At 42.0% G+C, this 20,324-nt stretch overlaps 1 protein-coding gene across 1 annotated transcript in view; it reads right to left on the reverse strand.

The window, feature by feature from the left end:
* Positions 1–14,444: 14,444 nt before the first annotated feature.
* The window catches only part of sorcs1 (sortilin-related VPS10 domain containing receptor 1), a 95,767-nt gene continuing 89,887 nt past the window's right edge, over positions 14,445–20,324 (reverse strand). The window contains exons 22-27 of the mRNA XM_083694196.1: positions 20,209–20,321; positions 19,068–19,202; positions 16,731–16,830; positions 16,145–16,250; positions 15,284–15,441; positions 14,445–14,780 (exon numbers count right to left, since the gene is read on the reverse strand). Of these exons, the coding sequence (XP_083550322.1) occupies positions 14,716–14,780; positions 15,284–15,441; positions 16,145–16,250; positions 16,731–16,830; positions 19,068–19,202; positions 20,209–20,321 (677 nt within the window). The 3' untranslated portion in view covers positions 14,445–14,715. The remainder of the gene's footprint in view (positions 14,781–15,283; positions 15,442–16,144; positions 16,251–16,730; positions 16,831–19,067; positions 19,203–20,208; positions 20,322–20,324) is intronic.

The raw sequence follows: 20,324 nt of genomic DNA on the forward strand, positions 1-20,324 counted from the left end.
AACCTAATCATCCCTGTCATCAGACTTATCAACAGGCAATCTGGTACTCCCACAGAACTCCAAAACTCAACTTTTTCAAGTTTGTAAGTCAATGTTCATCGCATCTCCTCTTCATTTCCTTTCTCTCATAGTGCCCAGAGTTATTTCTGATCACAAATAAATAAATAAATTGAAAGAACGGATTGTTGAACGACAGATTATGGTTAAAATCCTCTACCGCTGAAGAGTCTACGACACAATGAATCTAATGCCACACTCCTAGAGCTTCCAGATCTGCCTACGTAGGGAGGGAGAAAAGGCAGCATTTATTTAGTATTGGGACGTTACTTCGGGAAAATGGCAACTGACCTATAGGAAAATTAAGTTAAGCCTTTTAATTACTGAGTTTGGATGACATCCCTTGATTATGTGCTAGTGCTGCCAGCCTGATATAGATTGAGTTCACCCCAGAGACACAGGGGATAATGCATCTCTCTGGTGTCTATGTAGACCCTTACAGGCCACTGTAGTAGCGAGAATAGGGAAAATAACACATGCATTGTATACTTAACATGCACATACCTATGTCACTGCAGGCAGGCAGGCAGTTTATTTTATTTTTTTTCTTAGGCTAGCCACCACCCCTCTTCATCGGAGGATCTAAGTACTTTGTTTGTTGTATTGTATTTATTTATTCTTTGACAATTCTTTGACCCCTTTTCTTTTTTACATGGTAATTTCAGTCTATTTTGCTATATTTGGTATTATTTCTGGTATACATTTTAACTGATAAAGCTCTTGAGATTTATTTTTAATTCCACCCCTCAGCTGCAGTCAGTCTTGGCTGTGTGGATGTCAACAGTGATCTGCTATATGATACAGAGCTGTGATTCTCAACTCAGCTCCTTGGGTATCCGCAAGGGTTGTGCATTTTTGTTCTAGCCCAGCAGTATTATATCTTATAATACACAAATGAGTGGTGGTGTGATTATAAAACACGTAGGATATACTGCAGCGGTGCTGTGATGAATAGTCAGAAGCAACCAAGACCTGTTGACCCTCTTTCAGTATGAGATTTCAGTATGAGATTTTTGACAACTTGTGCAGAATATTCATCAAAGTTCCTTCTGCTGTCAGAAAGAAACTTCTCCATAACTTGGTCTGCGCTAATCTCTGCTCTCTCTCTCCAGCACAACCCACACACACACTATTATTTGCCAAAACACAGATGACAAAAATAAGAACTTCTTGGGTTTGAGTTTGAGCTGTCTTTGGGTGTTGAGGTGGATTTAGCATTCTGTTTTCCAATTGTATTTTTACTCAAAAGCCCAAGAGAAGAAAATATAGTAGCAAGCTAACAAATTAACAGTCTGAAATTACACGAATTAGCTTTTATATTGGCACAAATTGACATCAATCTTTTTTTTTTTTTTGCTTGATATATGCTTTGAGTAAAACGTATGATGGCGCATATTAATTGGTCGTAATTACTAATCCTAAGCACTGTAGAAAATTGTTTCGGGCAATTTGGTCTACTGCAACAGTAATTAGATTTCCTCCTTAATAAATGAGAAAGCTTAAGCGACTACAAATTAGCCGGCCAGCCTTCGTACAGTGCATTCTAAATTCTCATTGCCAAAGGCCTGAATAGATGGTGCAGCTACTACAATTCCCTACCACAGTCTGTTGGGCCTGTTTACAGTAGTCTACCATTCAAAAAATAGACACAGAATCCCACATATACTCCCCCCCCACCACCACCCACTCGCCACCCCTGTTCAAATGGAGTCCAGCGAGCGAATAGATCACGAGGATACAAGCCTTTGATGACGATATGCTGATCATGCGCCAGCTTAGCCCACGCTTTCATTTGACATGTACATGGAATTATGGCGAGGGAGGTTACAGTACATGGAACAAAAGATCTACCACCAAAGGGTGTTTGATGTGAGGAAGCAACTCCGGAGAACCTCGTCCAATTACGCGCATTTCCCAGTTCTCTGACCCTCCATCTTCTGAAGCAATTAACACATTTCCATCTGCATCTTCCTCATCTGCAGCCACTTCCCTAATTGGGGGGACTAGGATATGGGAGACACCAGCCGCATTATTTTGCTGCTTGCACGGAGGAACAGATGACGCCTCCTCGATTCCATAGCTCTCATCAGATTAGGTGCCGAATGATAATCATGTGGACATTTAAATTGGCTGACATGGTCATTAACGCCTGTACTAGTTAACCACAGCTGTGGTCCTGCATACCTTGTAATCAATGTCAGCTTACTATGGTGGTCCTCTGTGGCTCTAACAACGCTGTGGTTGTGGGTTTGATTCCTGCTGGGACCATATATACTGAAATGTATACACTCACTGCAATGTAAGTCGCTTTGTATAAAAGCGTCAGCTAAATGGCATATATTATTATTATTACTATTAATGTCAGCAATCATTGGCATGATTTATTCCTTCAGTTACTGTATTTTTAAGGTTGTTGTGACACTGAGAAGATGGTTACTACTACATTGAGTCCCAATTAAATCAACTGCTCTGTACAGTACCTACAGTACAACACGTTTACCTTGATCTGTCGCTGATCTGCTTCGTACAACCGTCATCCCCCCTCAAAGTAGAGAGAGAAATAACAATGAGAGGAATGTGAGACGGCCAAATTTGTAGCACACAAGTCGCCATTATCCTGCTTAGCTTTTGACTCCAGGTGCAAGTTGGTCTCTGGAAACCCTCCATGATATGGAATTGATTTCCCAGAGACAAAGATAATTACTCTCTGCAGCACAGTGAAGGAAATGTGCAAATAGCCCGTTAGTCCCACTCCCTGTGACAGCGTGTCTGTTTGGACTGTTCGCTGTCATCGGAGACAACCAGAAAATGCAAATAGGGGCTAGAGACGCTGGAAATCATTACCCCTTTCCCTCTTACTCTAAACAAACAGCTAATGCCCCACCACCAAAGACACTAAGAGAATACCTTGATGAGAGGGTGGGGTGGGGGGGAGAGAGAGAGAGAGAGAGAGAAACAGAGAGGGGGAGAGAGAGAGAGAGAGAGAGAGAGAGAGAGAGACAGAGAGAGAGAGACAGAGAGAGAGAGAGAGAGAGAGAGAGACAGAGAGAGAGAGAGAGAGAGAGAGAGAGAGAGAGAGAGACGTTTAACGTTTAAAAACAAACAATTAATTTTGGGTGTTACAGATAACAGCTTTTTCTCTTGACTTAACATGCCTCATTTTAAATCATTAATAGTCGCAAGTTGCCAGAGGTGCCTGTATTTACATCTTTTATGTTTTATGGGTGTGTTATGTGTTTGTTCATGCGTGGGAGGGAGGCAACATTACAGTTCTCTCCTCGGTTTGTGGCGGGAAACCCCTTGCAGCCATATACTGTACTGATGCATTTGCACCAAACAGCTGAGTCAACAATTGGCTGAATGAATTTCTCGAAGGAATTAGCAATGGTCTCTGAACTTTGTGCTCTCTGTAGCTCAGTTGGTAGAGCATGGTGCTAGCAAAGCTAAATTGTGGGTTTGATTCCCACTGGGACCATATAAACAAAACATTTATGCATTCACTGCGTTGTAAGTGGCTTCGGATAAAAGTCTCAGCTAAATGGCATATGTAATATACATCTGTGATTGGTTGCCCCGCCCTCCCGACATTTGGTGAATGATATTCACCTGAGAGAAGCACAAGGGCTATCAGACAGGTGTTTATTTTACGAATTCAGGTACGACCTTGATTTTGAGTCTTATTTACGTATTTCCGATGTCGTTTTGCAGTCATTCGATATTTGCTACATTTCTAGTCAGGAGCAGCAATGAGCGACAGCTGCTAGTAGCAGAGCAGAGCACTAGTTAGACCACAGAGCAGAGCACTAGTTAGACCACAGAGCAGAGCACTAGTTAGTCCACAGAGCAGAGCACTAGTTAGACCACAGAGCAGAGCACTAGTTAGACCACAGAGCAGAGCACTAGTTAGACCACAGAGCAGAGCACTAGTTAGACCACAGTCGGCTATGGGAACCCCTCTGCATCTCTAAACCATGTGAGCAAATGATACAGTCCCCATAGAATTCTGTCCTGCGTGATATTCAAGCTTATACAGTTGGGGTAGCTGAGCGTGGATGTCAAGCCATGGTTTTTCTCTCTCCCTCTTTGTTTCCCCCATCACAGCCAGACTGTATCACTGTAACCCTCGTGGTTCCGATTGATGTTGCTTTCACCCCAGCCCTCCGACTTGGTGGGGTTGTCAACCAGGATACATTCAATGTAAAAGAAAATCTCTGGACCGCCTTTGTTCCGCTGCCAACTCTTATGACGGGAACGTGGCTAGTGAAACGTGGCTAGTGAAACGGGTGTGCATAGCCAGATGGGGCTGCTGATATATCGAAGGATGCTAATATTTTGAGCATATGAAATCCAGGGGCCGTATCAGAGATGTATCGAAATGTGAAAATCTGCGGGGTTTTTTATCCTAAGGGCATGTCTTCAATGGCATCAATTGAACCTGCGCCACCTGTTTATTTTTATTTTTTTAAAAACAACAACTTTGAAATGTATATTTTCTGTGGAAAGCTTACAGAATGCTGAAACACCAGTATGGGTTCCTGTTATCGTCGAGGCATGCATCTTTATTCATGAGAGCACTGTGACCACAGGCCAAGGGAACACGACAGCCATTGTTTATCAAGCACACCCTGCACAACATAGGCTACATTCTAAATGATGCAATACCAACCACACTATTAAAAGCATGTGGGCAATTTTTGGGTAAAGTATTCCAAATGAGGATATGTCGGACTTCAGGGCCAAGGTGACACAATCCATTCGAAACAAGGGGGGGCCATTATAATTGACAATTTTCAGCTCCCACTGACTCATTTGAATTCTTTGACAACTGCCCTCCACGTCGCCCCCTCATCTTTAGTTTTGAAGGCAGTTTTACCACAGAATTTTGAATAGCACAGTGTCATTTGTTGCATTTGCTAAGACCCACAACTCCATTTACATTGACATTTACATTTATGGCATTTAGCTGATGCCTTTCTCCAAAGCGACTTACAACAAATAAATGTATTTAAGTAAGTCAATCATCTATCCATGAGTCACCATAAGAAAAAGTAATCTATGATAGGACCAGGGGCTATTGGCAGTCACAATGCTAGAAGTTTATTTATTTATTTTTTTTACAGGAGAGAAACTTGTACAGGGGGGTAGTGGGGATGAATAGGTCTCTAGGAGGGTTAAAATGTAGCCTGAAGAGATGGGTCTTCAATCTACGTCAGCTTCAATCTACCTCTGGCATTGTGCACAAATAAGGGGTTCACTCGAGGTAAAAACTGAGTTTAATGAATAACTGCTTTGGCAACATTTTGAGCCCAAAATGAGGTCATCATTCATACTGGACAGACATCTCCTGGTTTAGTCCAATTGGACAGCAGACAGTGAACGTGAGACAAAGACGCCTTGCAGTCATTGCCAAACAGGTGTGTTGAGAGTATCCAGCCAGGCAGTTCTGCATACAGGGGCTGCACCAACTGTTGGACTAGCTTTCTGGCTTCGATAGGAGGGATTCAAGCCAACAAGACAAGCGGTAACTGCTCTGCACCTAGAGTAGAGTGCAAGCAAAGTCTAAATCAAAGTCAAAGCTGATACACTCTGTGTCACAGGAGTCGTATAGGCTATATCACCTTCGCTGACTTAACTAATGGGGATAATATATAATGCCATTTAGCTGACGCTTTTATCCAAAACGACTTAGATTGCAGTGAGTGCATACATGTTTGTATACATACATTTCAATATATATGGTTCCAGCAGGAATCAAACCCACAACCTAGCACCATGCTCTACCAACTGAGCCACAGAGGACCACAGAGGAGGACAGGAGTCATATGAGACTTTGTCAGGTTTATTTTCTTTACCTTTAATATTATTTTTGCTGTATGACAAATAAGTTATTCTATTGGTGTGAATTGGAAACACAAGGCAATAAGATGAGTTGATAATGGAGAACAGTTGAATTTTGTAAATGTGGAAATAATCAGACTATTCAATACCTGTGGTTGGAGAAATGTGAGTTTTCCCCCAAAACCATGTGCACAGTGCCACCTACTGCAAAACAAAAATAATGTAAAGATGTTAATGTAAATGTCTCTGTACGAACAAAACAGTTTCAATGGATGGGTATGCTGGAAACATCAGTGGAGAATTTGGCACATTATGTAGGGTAAAAATACCTCACATTGTAGTGCTGTACGGCACAATTGGGGCAGGAGTGGCCTACTGGATCGTCGCAGTTATGAGGTTTGCAGTCACAGAGCGTTTCTGCCTTTGAAAAGAAACATATAGCAGAAGTTCCTGCTTATCAAACTCTTCCTCCACAGTTGAATACATGTTTCGGGTTGAAGCATCAAGACAGTACTCCTTCCCTCCCTTCTCTGTGAAATTCATGTTTGGCACACACTACACCTGAAAATAACCATCAACATTTGTGTCTGTCTGTTATTTCAAGCTTTTATGATGTCTGAATATGAGTTCCAATCATCTATGGTCTGGATGACAGAGACGGCATAGTAGGTTCTAGAACATGGCTTCCCTCATTCCCTCACAGTTGATGATCCCATTGTCTGGCTCCTCCATTTTTAGATTTGAATACAATGAGCATCTGACATACAAGCTCCTTTTCCCAGCATCTTATCCACATTACAACTCTCCTCTCTCTCTCCCTCTCTCTCCTCGCAGGGCAAAGTTAGCACTAACATCCCTGTGCAGAGAGAAAGAGAGGGAGAGAGAGAGAGAGAGAGAGAGAGAGAGAGAGAGAGAGAGAGAGAGAGAGCGAGCGAGCGAGAGCGAGAGAGAGTTGAAATCTATAATTGCTGCAGATGTCTCCTAGCAAAGCATGTCATCTCAGTGTGAGACTCTCCCTGTGTGATTGCTGGTGACGTCCCTTACAGCGGAACTCACTGCCCGGCCAGCGCCCAGCGGTTGGTCTCGACCCGTTTCCCGTAGCGGGGGATGAAAGCTTTAGGTCGCTGACTGATTTTTTCCCCTTGATGTTGTTCTTGCTGCTTCTACACTCCATAATACACACTGGACCAAACTCTATACTGCATTACTTTCCATCAAGGGAGTTTGTCCCTGCTATGCAGTTACGTATAACAAACAACCTCCCACTGTTGCTCGGGAATCTGCCTCTTCAGACTCTTTGGGGTTGTAGGCTGAGATATTGAAGTTTGAGACAAATAGGACTATTTGTAAAAACTGTGACACAAATACAACGCATTGATGTCAATGTATCATAGTCTATGTAGTACATTACACATATACTGACAGTTTGAGTCAACCTGACAGATCCACAACTCCCCCTGTTGAGAGGAAAGCGTACTGCAGCATACAGGGGCTCCACAGGCAAAGTCTGTACTATACTGTATATGAGGTTGGCATGCCCAGGGCTCAGAGTTTTACCTGGTCAGAATATATGGTCAGGAAACTATCATGGCCCTAAGCAGGTATACCTCAGAGGATCTCACACTGAAGATGACTCTCTTCGTAATCCTTAATGGTGAATTGTTTATCTGCCAAGCCTGTGCTATTCATTAGGTATTTGTTGCCATGGTGTTGAACTATAGGGCCTTGGTGTCCAATAAACGTATGTTGATGGCCATTCACAGTACTGGACATATTGTTTAGGCTCAAATGTCTGATAGCATAGTCCTCACTGAATAGTCTTTTTGTTCTTTGAAACGATGAAAACAGTCCATTTGACTGAAAGGCTTTGATAGTTCCAGGAATCAGCATTCACAATTGCCGCAGGAAAAAAGCTTTTAATTTGTAATCATCAGGAGAGAGTGCCCTCGCGGTTATCAGTTAATGTGACTGTGTGTCTGTTAGTTTAGTTTGATTCACTTCCTTATGAGTTTCATTTGGCTCAATTAATTATTAATCGTTTTTTTTATCGCTCTATTTTTAATTGAAGAAACAGAGCTGTGGTTGGTTGCATTCTTTGATAAGAAAGTGAAAAATAAGAATAGTTTATTACAGAGATGACTGTAAGCTTCTGCGACGTGTTAACTATTTATGATCAACACATTCACTCCGTTGTTGAACAATAAAGAGGACTGGAATATAAATGTAGCGAAGCGATCATTGAAACCGAGATAAGCGACGTGAGTCTAACGAAAACCTGTCTGTCTCTATGAGTATTAAAGGGACACTTCACCCATTTTTAACATCACATTCATTATTTAGCACCGTACCAGCATTTATCAATTCTGTAGTCAAAAAGATAAGACAAAAGGTCCGACTTCCTTTCTTTCTTTTCTTCTTCTCTTTGACTTCGGAATGTAGAAAAAAATATGGTATGGTGCTGGAGATAATGAATGTGATGTTAGAATGGGTAAAATGGCCCTTTAACACTGCCAGTCACATTCGCAAACAAAACAAAGCCACAATAATCTAATGTTGCTCTACTGCCTGATTTCTGATATTGTGTGTGTTTTCTTTTTATGACAGAGTGTATAAGGTATTATGAGTTCATTATTCATCATGCAAGCTATATCCTTCCACACTGTAGCATAAAGACTAATAAATAGAACCAACCTCACTGAACTCTCGTTTTAACTACCTGACTGTAAGTTTCCTCGGGAGGAGAACATTATAAGACCATTAAAACCGTGGGTATACGTTAATGATCTTTGGTGGCGGTGAGGAGTGGGAGTGTGTGCGTGTGTGTGTGCGCGCACACACACACACACACACACACACACACACACACACACACACACACACAGTTACATAAATAAGGAATAATGTTCATGCATCAATGCTGTTATATCAGTTACTCTGTCTCATATTGAAGCAGTATAGAGAAACTCTGTACACTTACTCCAATGCAAATAATACACACTTGTAATGTACAGAACACTTGCTGTGTTCTGCTATTCCATTTTTAGCTAATTAATTTTGTGATTGTGAAATCCCCCTTTCAGCCATTGCGTAAGCACATATTTTATTGTCATATCAAATTAATTCTGAGCTCAATGAGTAAATACACCCTTTGGAAACCAAAGATATGGCCCATTTTGGCTGCCTGGTCTTCATTAAAATGAATGCACAACACAGAAAACCCATACTGAATGAATTTAAGGGTAATCAGCAGAATGCAAATTAATTGTTTGGGTGTGCTTATGCTGCACTTCTATAGCAAAGGCTGTGATCAATTTTGTGGCCTTGTCTGGAGTGGGGAATTACCATTGTATGTGTGTGTGTGTGTGTGTGTGTGTGTGTGTGTGTGTGTGTGTGTGTGTGTGTGTGTGAATGTTTCTCTTCTCGAGACAGCCCTAAGAAGAAGAATATGGCATTCTGTGTTCATGAGAGAGAGAGAGAGGCAGAGAGAAAGAGAGAGAGAGAGAGAGAGAGAGAGAGAGAGAGAGAAAGAGAGAGAGAGAGAGAGAGGCAGAGAGAGAGAGAGAGAGAGAGAGAGAGAGAGAGAGAGCATACTTAACCAGTCCTCACCAGCTCTCCCCTAGTTTCATCTTCAGAAGGTTACCAGCAAAGGCACTGCTCCGCCCTCATGATGCCTGCTGAGACCCGGCCCCTGGGACTCCCCCATAATCAAATCAAGCATTCCAATGGCAATTAATATCAGAGCCTGAGAATCACTGAGGAGTAGAGGAAAGTGACATTCCCTTTCTCAGTGCCCTCCCTCGTCCTCCCTCCCTCCCTCCCTCCCTCCATCCCTCCCTTTCCTCGAGGGAGAGAAAGCCCCTCTCTCTACTCTCCAGAGTGCACCCCTGTCTCTATCATGTGAAGTTAATAGTGTGGATGGTTGGCTTGTTAAGGCTGCACCCTGGTGTCAGTGAACAAGACACTTTTCTGCCCTCCCTGGGTCACTTCCAGTTCCAGTTCCTGGAAGTGTCTGGGTAGCATGTCACACACACAGTTACCATTATGTGGGTGTGTATGTGTGTGTGTGTGTGTGGTGTGTGTGTGTGTTTGTTAAGGTGTGTTAAGGTGTTAGCTTGAGATGTTAGCTTTCCTGCTTACATCTAGGTGGCATGTATTGTGAAAACGGCCTCTCCATTTGCTTTATATTAGACGCGTCTTGGAGTTTAGGTGTGGGAATGAGTTTGTTCAGAAGGAATGGTGGTTCTCTGCAGATGGAAGGATTCAATTCCTGTAACACTGGATTGTGTCTGAACAATCTGACACGTGAACTGAGTTGATCCTGTCGTCACTCAATTCCTTTTGTGATAACTGTGTATTATGTCGTTGTTGTATATTTATGTTGTTTTTGTTATATACAGTAACTGTTTTGTCTATAGCTGTTCTGTACTCTGTAATGTGATTGATGTTCTATTTGGGCCCCAGGAAGAGTAGTGGCTGATAAACACATAAACAAATAAACAGATATCAGGCCAGTAAGTTTGCATGTCAGTGATTTACCCTGGGCTCTGTCCCAGAACACACACACTGACACATACTGACACGCGCGCACACACACGCACACACACACACACACACACACACGCACACACACACACACACACACACACACACACACACACACACACACACACACACACACACACACACACACACACACACACACCAGTGGCAGGCTGTCCTCCTCCTGTCCTTCCCACTCAGACTTCTCTCTCTCCGAGCAATTAACTCTATTTCCTTCAGAACTAGACTCCCGTCATTAAGCCAGGGCTTTAACTCAAAGTGACATCACAGGGCTATTGAAGTGAACATTATCAGGAGAGGCCCTAGCAGTCATTGTAAGGAATGAGAGACGGGTCAATACAGATGCACTGTCGATTGTAAAAAGAGATAAAGTAGATATGCTATCATATACTCTGAGGGTCATATTCAAATCTACCTCCTAAAACATAGGTTTATAACATCTATCGTGATTACAATTAATGTGGCACAACACTGCATTTTTGCTGCTACACAGTTGTTTACTTCACAACAGCGTTGAACTCTCTTCTCTTTCTCTCAGCCTCCTTCAAACTAACTAATGTGATGCACCAGCCTATATAGGCAGCCAGCGAGTCGCTCTCAGGGGCACTGTAGTGGGTTACCTTGAGATGTCAGCTGAGCTGGCCCCTGTTGGCATTGATCTCTGGGTAATCTTCTGTCTCCCCCTGCGCGCCCTGGCATTCACTAGCTCGGTGTCCTCTTCCTCTGCCACAGCATCACCATGCATCACGATACGCCGCCATTATTAATTTACCCTCTGGCTTCCATGAACCGTTTGTTAGGTACAACGGGCCGTGTATTAGAATACTGTGTCTAAATCATCATCATCATCATCATTGTCATCATCATCATTACTCGTTGTCATGGTATTTGAGTTGCACTTAAAGGAAAAGTAAAGTTTGGATTAGGGAAGTCAATGGGAGATGACCAAATGACATAGGCTAGGGGGCTTGTCTGTGTTTGTGGTAAGGTTTGCAAAATGTAACTGAGTTTTCTACAGCTCAACTCAAATATGGTCACAGGTGATGTAATACACCTGTAATAGACATCTGGGTTTGTTAATAATTGACTTCAACAACATTTGACATTCATCTATTATGTGTGAGAAAGAACATCCAAACACCTGTTTGATTCATTTTCTTTATAGGTTGAATATTACTTCCGCAAATACATAGTTTTTTTTTTAGTTTTTTTTTTACAAACATTTTGTAAGAAAATGAAAACACAGTTAACATAGACTCTTCTTTCCATTTAATAAATATGATTGTAAATGCATAAAACAATTACATACAGCACAGTTGAGGTCAAACAAACAAAAAAAAACATTGTACACCTAAACTTTTGTTTTTATATAAAAGCTTTACAGTAATAAAACTCTTTTTTTTTTCTCTACAAAAATAATCTTACTAACTCTATGGGGGGGAGAAAGTCGCTCCAGCTCAGGGGTGTCAACTCCAGTCATGGAGGAATGTGTGTGTGTGTGTGTGTATGTATGTTTTTGTTCCAGCCAAGCACTAACACACCTGATCTTATAGATCAACCAATCACAGTCCTCATTTAATTAAGCCCTTGATTGGTTGAATCAGGCGTATTAGTGCAGGTCTGGAACACAAACCTGCACACACACCCCCGCCCTCTAAGAATTGATTTGGAGACCTCTGCTCTAGCTAGTCTGTGGTTGCTATGCAGCCCCACGCCTTGGTTTCTGTGACATCACAGTCTCTCCCAGGACATGCAGGTCAAAGTTCCCTCTCATTGTCATTAGCGCTCGCCAACAGATCTAAGAGGAAGTACCGCCTGTCAACTTCCTCTTGTTAAACTAATAATTCAAAGCTTAGCTGGAGGGAGAAAGTAGAAGTTTCCACAAACCGCTGATCCACTGTCAGATATATTCATTTCCACTGAATGGTTAGGGTTAGGATTGGGGGGTAGGGTAATCTGATCCCAGATCTGTGGTAAGGGGAAACTTCTACCTCAAACCTGCTACTTTATCGTGGGCCTGATGGGACGTGAGGAATCATTGTCAACTGAATATTGCCATGGTGCTGCTCCACCTTCATTCTCTGGGCCAAAACTGGACATAAAGCACTGTTCACTAACATGGGGCTCACCAAGCTTGTTATTTGAAGGCTTATGTAAAATGATAATTGCTTGCTTGTTTTTGTTTTGGATTTATGGGGATAATACTGTCTACAATTCAACTATCTGTTTGTGAAAACAATAGCACAACCTCTACAGTGCCGTAGTTGACATGAAGAGAAAATTATTTCAAATAGATCGCAGTCCAGCTATCTGAGATGATAGAACTTATCCTGTTTTTGTGTAAATAAATAAAAATACCAAGAAATAGACACCAGGGGAAGAAATGGAAGCAGGTTTGCGCGTAAAAAAGTAAGTTACTGTATGCATGCAGGCTCAAATATTTATTTCAATCTTAAACCGAAGGGGGAGATCTGTTTCTTAGCAATGTCATCATTATAACACTGCATTTCGTTGTCTCTGTACTTGTACTCTGCACAATGACAATAAAGTTGAATCTAATCTAATCTAATTATAAGTCAGGCGTTAGTAAATCAAATCCATATCACCTGTTGGTGTATTATGTTATGTGTCACTATGTATATGTCCATATTCATTCGCAAAATATTCTCGGTACCATGGTGACAGAAACATCTATTCATGAGCTGTGTCTTATTTTACATTCCAGGTTGTCTGTATTGTGTGTGTGTGTGTGTGTGTGTGTGTCTATGTGTGTGTTGTACTGTACAATATGTATGCTGCAAAGTTGAAATCACTTATCCTAGCGTCTATGTCCAGCCACTAGAACGACAGGATAGATGAGAGCTTCCAGAACTATCAGCTGTTTCACTCCATAATTTAATGGCAAGGACAAGAACCAAGTGCCTTCCCGAAAATGAAAAGTCTACTGTATATTCTATTACCATCAATCAAACATTCATATCTGTCAAATTCCACATGTGTCTACCCTGCTCCTTGGAACAAGGTAACCATGCATGTATCGCTCCCGTACGCGCTCTACTTCTTTCGGTTCTTCAAACAGGGGATAATAAGCTAGCTAGAGTACAGAGATTGGCCGAGACATTAGCCTAAATGTGTCACCAACCTTAGCCTGTCTTCAGCTTCACTGGCTGCGTTAAGTATTCTGGTCTAGGACTTCTATTCTGTCCAATAGAATACCCTGGTGCTTCATGTCCTAAAAAGCACTGTTCCCATTTCGCTCTGAGCTCCTCGATTTGATTCCTCGTATAAAGCAGCTGTATTTCATTTAAGTTTGAAACCAAAAAATTGGGTCTCTACATACTCTCTGTCAGAGGTTAGTTTGAGTGGGTATTGACTGGTGGACGTGAGTCGAGTTTTTAAGACTGCAGTAAAGTCAAATCTGGTGGAAGAAAAAGCACGGTGGAAGAGGGTAGAATATGTGACTGGATCTAAATCTGGTTATCTCTCGTAGTTATGGGCCCCAGTACAGTAGTACCATGTCTCTCACCTATTGTACATTGGGAAAAACAAAAAAAACATCATACAAACTGGTGTTTATCATTAAATATAGCTTGTAGCATTAGATTCACAGCAAAGCTCAACAAAACCGCAAAAGAAATTGATACAACCGAACCCTGTTTTTGTCATTGAATTATTACATCATAAGCAAACAATAAAACATCTCTTTAGAAAACATGTATTGTGCCATAATTAGATTCCTGTAAGACAATGAACTGAAACAAAATGATTGTATTAATAATTGATAAAAGAGTACTTCGGTTTAGTTTGCAGTTTGTTATTAAAATACACAAATATCTCACAGACATTCATGATTTACTAAATAAATGTGACTTTTATTTTGATGATATACTCAAAGGTATAATCTCAAGAATAAATAGTATACTATTGCTGGTAGCAACACAGAATAGAATTGATGTACAGTAGGACACTTAAGCGAAACCCAAAATGTGTTTTTATGTCTTTTTTTTTTTTTTCTTTAGTTCATGCTGGCTTTTCCTTCTAGTATGTTCTTGACTTGTATAAATAAATGTAATCCAAAATGATTTTTATTAGATAGACATGTACGTAAAAAAAAACCTGTACACAGCTTCTTCTGGTTTCCACAGAGCACAGTTAGTGTCAGCAAAGTCCAACATGCACAGGTATAAAGCTCAAAACCATTGTGTCCCGAATGGTAAAAAGTCCATGACACAACTGAACCGCTGTTCCGAGTCCAGAGTTTTAAACGTTGATGTACGTGGGGAGTTCTGTCGAGAATTTGACATGTGCGTGAGGTTTAATACATCCTTGAAGAGAAGGGGGGGGGGGAGACAGGGGAAGAGAATCAACTGTCAGAACACATTCCATCAATCTAAATTAGTTACTGTACATGTAGTCACGTTTCATATAATTATTCAGCCCCTCGCTGAAACCTTGAGCGGAATGGCCCTATCAATTTATGACTGTAATCAAACTTCTGCGCAGGAGTCTATTTCGTGAATAACACAAAAGGTTAGCTTAACGGGGACCATATGTGAAACCAATGGCATGAAATGAAATGCAATGACATGACTAGCAATGCAATGAAATGAAACTGGAGTAGAGGAAAAACTCATTTTTAAAAAAGGGCCATAGTCACCCATGGGTCTTGTATTGAGCTCAGTAGTGTCCAGCAGCTCCACCAGATCCCGTTGACAGTTGACGACAGGGACTATACACACGAAAAGCAAATGGAATGAAGTGAAATCGTAACGAAAAAGTGACATAATGAAATGAGAGTGTAAGTTGTAAAAAGGGAGGGTGTCGTCACCGATGGGCCGTGTGTTCCGTTCTGTGTCCAGAAGCTCCAAAGAGGTCACCGGGTCCCGTTGTGAGTCGGGCGTGCTCTCCGTCGGACTAACTGGACTGATCATTTCTTGTTCTTTTTCGTTCTGCATCTGCGCATAGACGTTGAGGCCTGGGATCTTCCTTGAGGAAAGATTTACAATGAGATTGGGGATAAAGAGGTTCGCCCCGGCTAATAAAGTGTGCCTCGTTACCATCCGAGCCCAAGAGATACAGCGGGGTTATTTAATTGCTTTGTTTTTGTATTTCCTTTCTGCGATATACTTATATGTCCATATTAAATGTATTTGCGAGGCAATAACGTTTACGAGTTAACAGTTCTTTCTAAGCCACATCCTTTTGTCCCCCCCCCCTCACCCCCCTCCCCTCTCTCTCTCTCTCTCTCTCTCTCTTTCCTTCTGTATAGATATGTCTCATTGACCCCTTCTGCCCTTTTCTGGCAGAGCCGCACCTTGCTGCAGAGAAATATTTTAACATTTCAGAAAGGTCAACTAGTGATGCTCAAAGGGCTAAATATTGATAATGCCTGGAGGCTGACTGAAATTGAGAATACCCAGACAAAAGAATTTTAAGTCTAAATGTCCACTTAGAACTGTGAGAAAGGCCAGTTCTCCCTTGACAAGGAGAAGTTTTCCATATTGACGTTTGATGGACAGGGATCAAGTGGCTCTGTAGCTTTGCCGCTCGAAATGCTGTCAAAACTGTCAGGAACTCCCCGGCTTGGTTAAACGCTACGTAACGTTTTGTCAGTGTTTGGGGAACATACGCTCTCAGCTAAGGTTATAGAGATCATAACAGTAGCAGCACAATATCATGAGCACTGTACCTTTTGAATTTGTAGACAACAAATACAGCTAACCCCACAACCACTACCGACAGCAGCATGAGCATGGCCGAGCCACTGTGGTTCTCACTGGTGTCCACTAGGGGCGCTGTAGAGGTGGGAGACAAGAGTCACAAACGACACATTGAATCTGAAAGCAATTTCCAAGCAAGTTTAACCCATGCACTTTCAAAAGTGAACTAGAAATTGACGCCTTTCGTCATTCACAAAAAATGGCATTTGAAAAGTTTGTTAATACAGGTAGTATTGACTTCTCTTACTCTTGATCTTATTAGCCCTTAGGATAGAAGCAGCATCCCCAAAAGGAAGAGGCACACATACTTGTAACGATGCTCACTCTCTGAATGTCTCTGTGTAGCTACATGATGGGAGCCAATCAGACAAAGGATTGGGGTTGTTAGTCGACGGGGCAGCAGTTAAAGACCTCCTGGCTGTCTAAGTCTCTCTACAGCTCTCGATCCGTTTTGTCTACACACTCAATGCTACGTCCCAATTATCCTTCATAAACCTAGCAAACTCAAACAAAACATGGAAAGGCATTTGCGTTCAAAGACACATGGGGGCATACCTGCTGATAAATGTGCAGCATACACTGTGACTTGGACCCCAGGCCTGAGGGTGAATTGGACAAGGTTTTGATTCAAGGCGCCAAGCAGGGTTTCCGAGAGCTGGAAGGAGAAAAGTGTACATATTAGTATAGACATACCAAGTAATAAGACCTCAATAACCATTAGAATGCAATATGTTGCTGTCATATACGATGATTATGTTGCTATCATTATACGATTATGTTATTGGCTCATTTAACAGTTTATGCAACGTTTTGACTGAGTTTTCGTTGAGGACGCAAAATAAAATCTTAGCCATTATGATAATAACTTTTAGAATAACTTTTACCAGTTTTCAACTGGTAAAACAGCATCAAACTGAGGCACACCGATCTCCTGTCCTCACATATCCCTGATTATCACACCGAATGGCACATTGGTGCATTGGTAATTCAGCACTGCTACCACCCAGAGTCCCACTTAAAGTGAAATATCGATGGACAGATCTTTCTACTTGGATGCATAACAGATGGAAACCTTCTGGCTTCGGAACATGCAGTTTTGACATAAATCAGCCATATCACCCTGACCTGGAGGTAAACTTTAAAAGGAAAGGATGAGCACAGCCACGTTTGGCCACAATCATCCATATAGCACAGTTTTTGGTCAGATGTGTTATACAGACTGTTATAAATCTGTAAAACGATATTACCAGATATTTAATATTTTCAGAGATATGGCTTCTCTTTTGTGATGTCATAATGTTAGAATATGTTCTATTGTATTCCCTATGCATCTAGGTGAAGGCATAAAACAGCCATGTTATATGCAGGCCAAACAAATCCCTTTCTATTCTGGAATCCATTTTATTCCTTCGCCAGGCTTCATTAATTTTATCTGCCTCATTTACCAAATTAATTGTTATATGAGTAATTTCTCCAGCCCTTCATTCTCCCCCTTTTTTTTTTTTAATAATATTTCTTACCCAGTTTAAAATTAGACTATGCTGTGAATAATTACTTTTTTCTCACTGTGTATCGGGGTCAGTAAATCTATTATACATTCTAATAAGCGTCCCACACATTACACTTTCAAGCAACCTTGAATGAAGATTTATTGTCGGTGTGTATGGATGAATGGATGGATGGATGGATGGATGGATGGATGGATGGATGGATGATAGGGAGGGTCTTTGCCAAGCAATCAGAGGGAGGGAGGTGGGGGGGGGATCAAATTGATTCCCTCCTGGTTCTTTTCCAGACATGCCAGAGTCTTCTCCTCCCCACGAAGAGCAGATCTTTTTTTTATTCCATTATCTATTATATGAGGCTTAGGGCTAATACAGTCCATCCTGATACTGGTGTGATTTAGTAGGCTGATCAGCCATGACGCTCTCTTTGTCTGCGTTTTATGGCCTTTTCAAACTGCGGCTCCACCCCCACACAGACGACTTAAAGGGAGCTAAAGCCGTCCCCCAATAAGATGACTTGTGAAAGCTTGTCATACTTATTGATGAACCGAGTTGAAATTCCTCCAGCATGTTCCTTTGGAATTAGACCTGTGTGTGTGCGTGCATGCGTGCGTGCATGTGTGTGAGCGAGTGTTCTTGTGTGTGTGTGTGTGTGTGTGTGTGTGTGTGTGTGTGTGTGTGTGTGTGTGTGTGTGTGTGTGTGTGTGTGTGTGTGTGTGTGTGTGTGTGTGTGTGTGTGTGTGTGTGTGTGTGGATAAGCCTAGATAGACCAACACTGACATCTACTGGATGACAGAGGAACTGTGCCCTGAGACAATTTGTGTCCAAATAACAGCACATACTCTGATGGAATGTAGCAGGAGCCTGAACCTCTATGCATTACTGATAGAATAAACAGTTAGAATAGGGCATGTCTCAATAGAGCAGATACCGAATTCAGTTCAGCAAAGACTTTTACATAAACAAACAATTCGAATTACAAAGAAAATCACAGATGTCACACAATACTAACACACAGATGTCTTACTGGTGCCAGAAAAAAACAGCTGCCTGCTACACCAGAAAAACAACCCCTCACGCAAAACTCAAAACGGCACATGTGTAATGTGGTTATAATTGGGTACAAAACATGTCTAAAAAAGATTGTGCTCCCACTCAAAACATCTGGTATGTACAGTAGGAACGAAATGTAGTACACCCACTTAGTTTATTTGTTGACAATGTTAATGAGAGGAACTCATTATCCCTCTCTGATTCAGGCAACAACAGAAATACTATATCATATATTTAATTATGATGCTATTAAAGGTTCTTGTTCTTTCAAAGGTTTCTGTTCGTATTTGTTTAATTTAAGGGGCTCATAGAGAGACAGATGCTGCCAGGTCACCTGATCTAGATGGGCCGAGCTCTTCTCCGGCTTCCCTTCCGTGAGCTCTTTGTCGGGCAGGAGGAAGAACTCGGCTGCCGTCGGCAACCCGGGAAAGACCGTGACGAGAAGCTGCTCGTCCCTGACCCCTGTGGCCTGCAGAAGGAGAGGGAGAGGAGGATTAACCGTAATGCTCCACGTTCGTCACGCCCGATTGGCTGGCCTTTCATTTCGTTACGCGCATCAGACGGACATTTGTGGAATAGAAAACAAAACGTATACCAGGGGGACTGTCTGTCACAGTGTGGCTGCATCACAGAGAATCACAATGGCTGCAGATGGCGTGATGTCGTTGGATGTTATTATGAAATCAATCAGAGACTTGCAGCTGATCTCATGATCATACAACACCATTCAGGCCCTTTACAATTCAAATTAAATATCCCATTACTATGAACCTTTAGTTATTTCAGTGTGAAGGACGTTCAAGGAGACTCTCTATTCTGTTGCGGATGTCACATCGTGTACCTAACTTGTATCTGTCTGGATTTGACGCAGAGTACGTGCCACACTAATGTTGATGAGTCGGGGAGGTACATGAGTACACTACATCTTCCCTTCAATTCAGTTCAACCACCCGAGCATCAGACATTCTGTGAGATTTATTCTCCTGTGCGTTTGTACATTTCCGGCCTTGTTGTCAGCGAATATGACCCTGAACCCTGAACACCAACGATTGCTGAGCTCAATGTGACAGGACAAGCTGTGGAACAGCAATCAGAATGTTCTTGAAGTTGCGTTTCCTTCCCTTGTCAGTGAACATCATAGAATGGGGATTCATCTCCAGAACGAGACCTGGGGTCAACTGGGAATGGCTCACACAGAGCGTTTGAGAGGTCAAAACCACCGCTGTCTTTCAGTATAAATAAATAGTCTGTTATAATGCAAATGGTTTGCACTTGGCCATGACACACATCTCTCTTTCTCTCTTTCTCCTCACACACGCACACACACACACACACACACACACACACACACACACACACACACACACACACGCACACACACACACACACACACACACACACGCACACGCACACGCACACACACACACAGACTGGCTGGCCTTCTCAGTTGATCCTCTACATAGGTTCGTACCCACCTGGACCATGGATTTCTTGATGACTCGGCTGACGTCCAGCCTCCACTCCGGGACGTCAGGGTTGTGGTCGTCCAGATTAGTTGAGAAGGTGAGAAGATGAGATCTGAAAAATTCTG

The sequence above is a fragment of the Argentina silus genome (genome assembly GCF_951799395.1).
Source record: "Argentina silus genome assembly, chromosome: 22".
Classification (NCBI taxonomy): domain Eukaryota; kingdom Metazoa; phylum Chordata; class Actinopteri; order Argentiniformes; family Argentinidae; genus Argentina; species Argentina silus.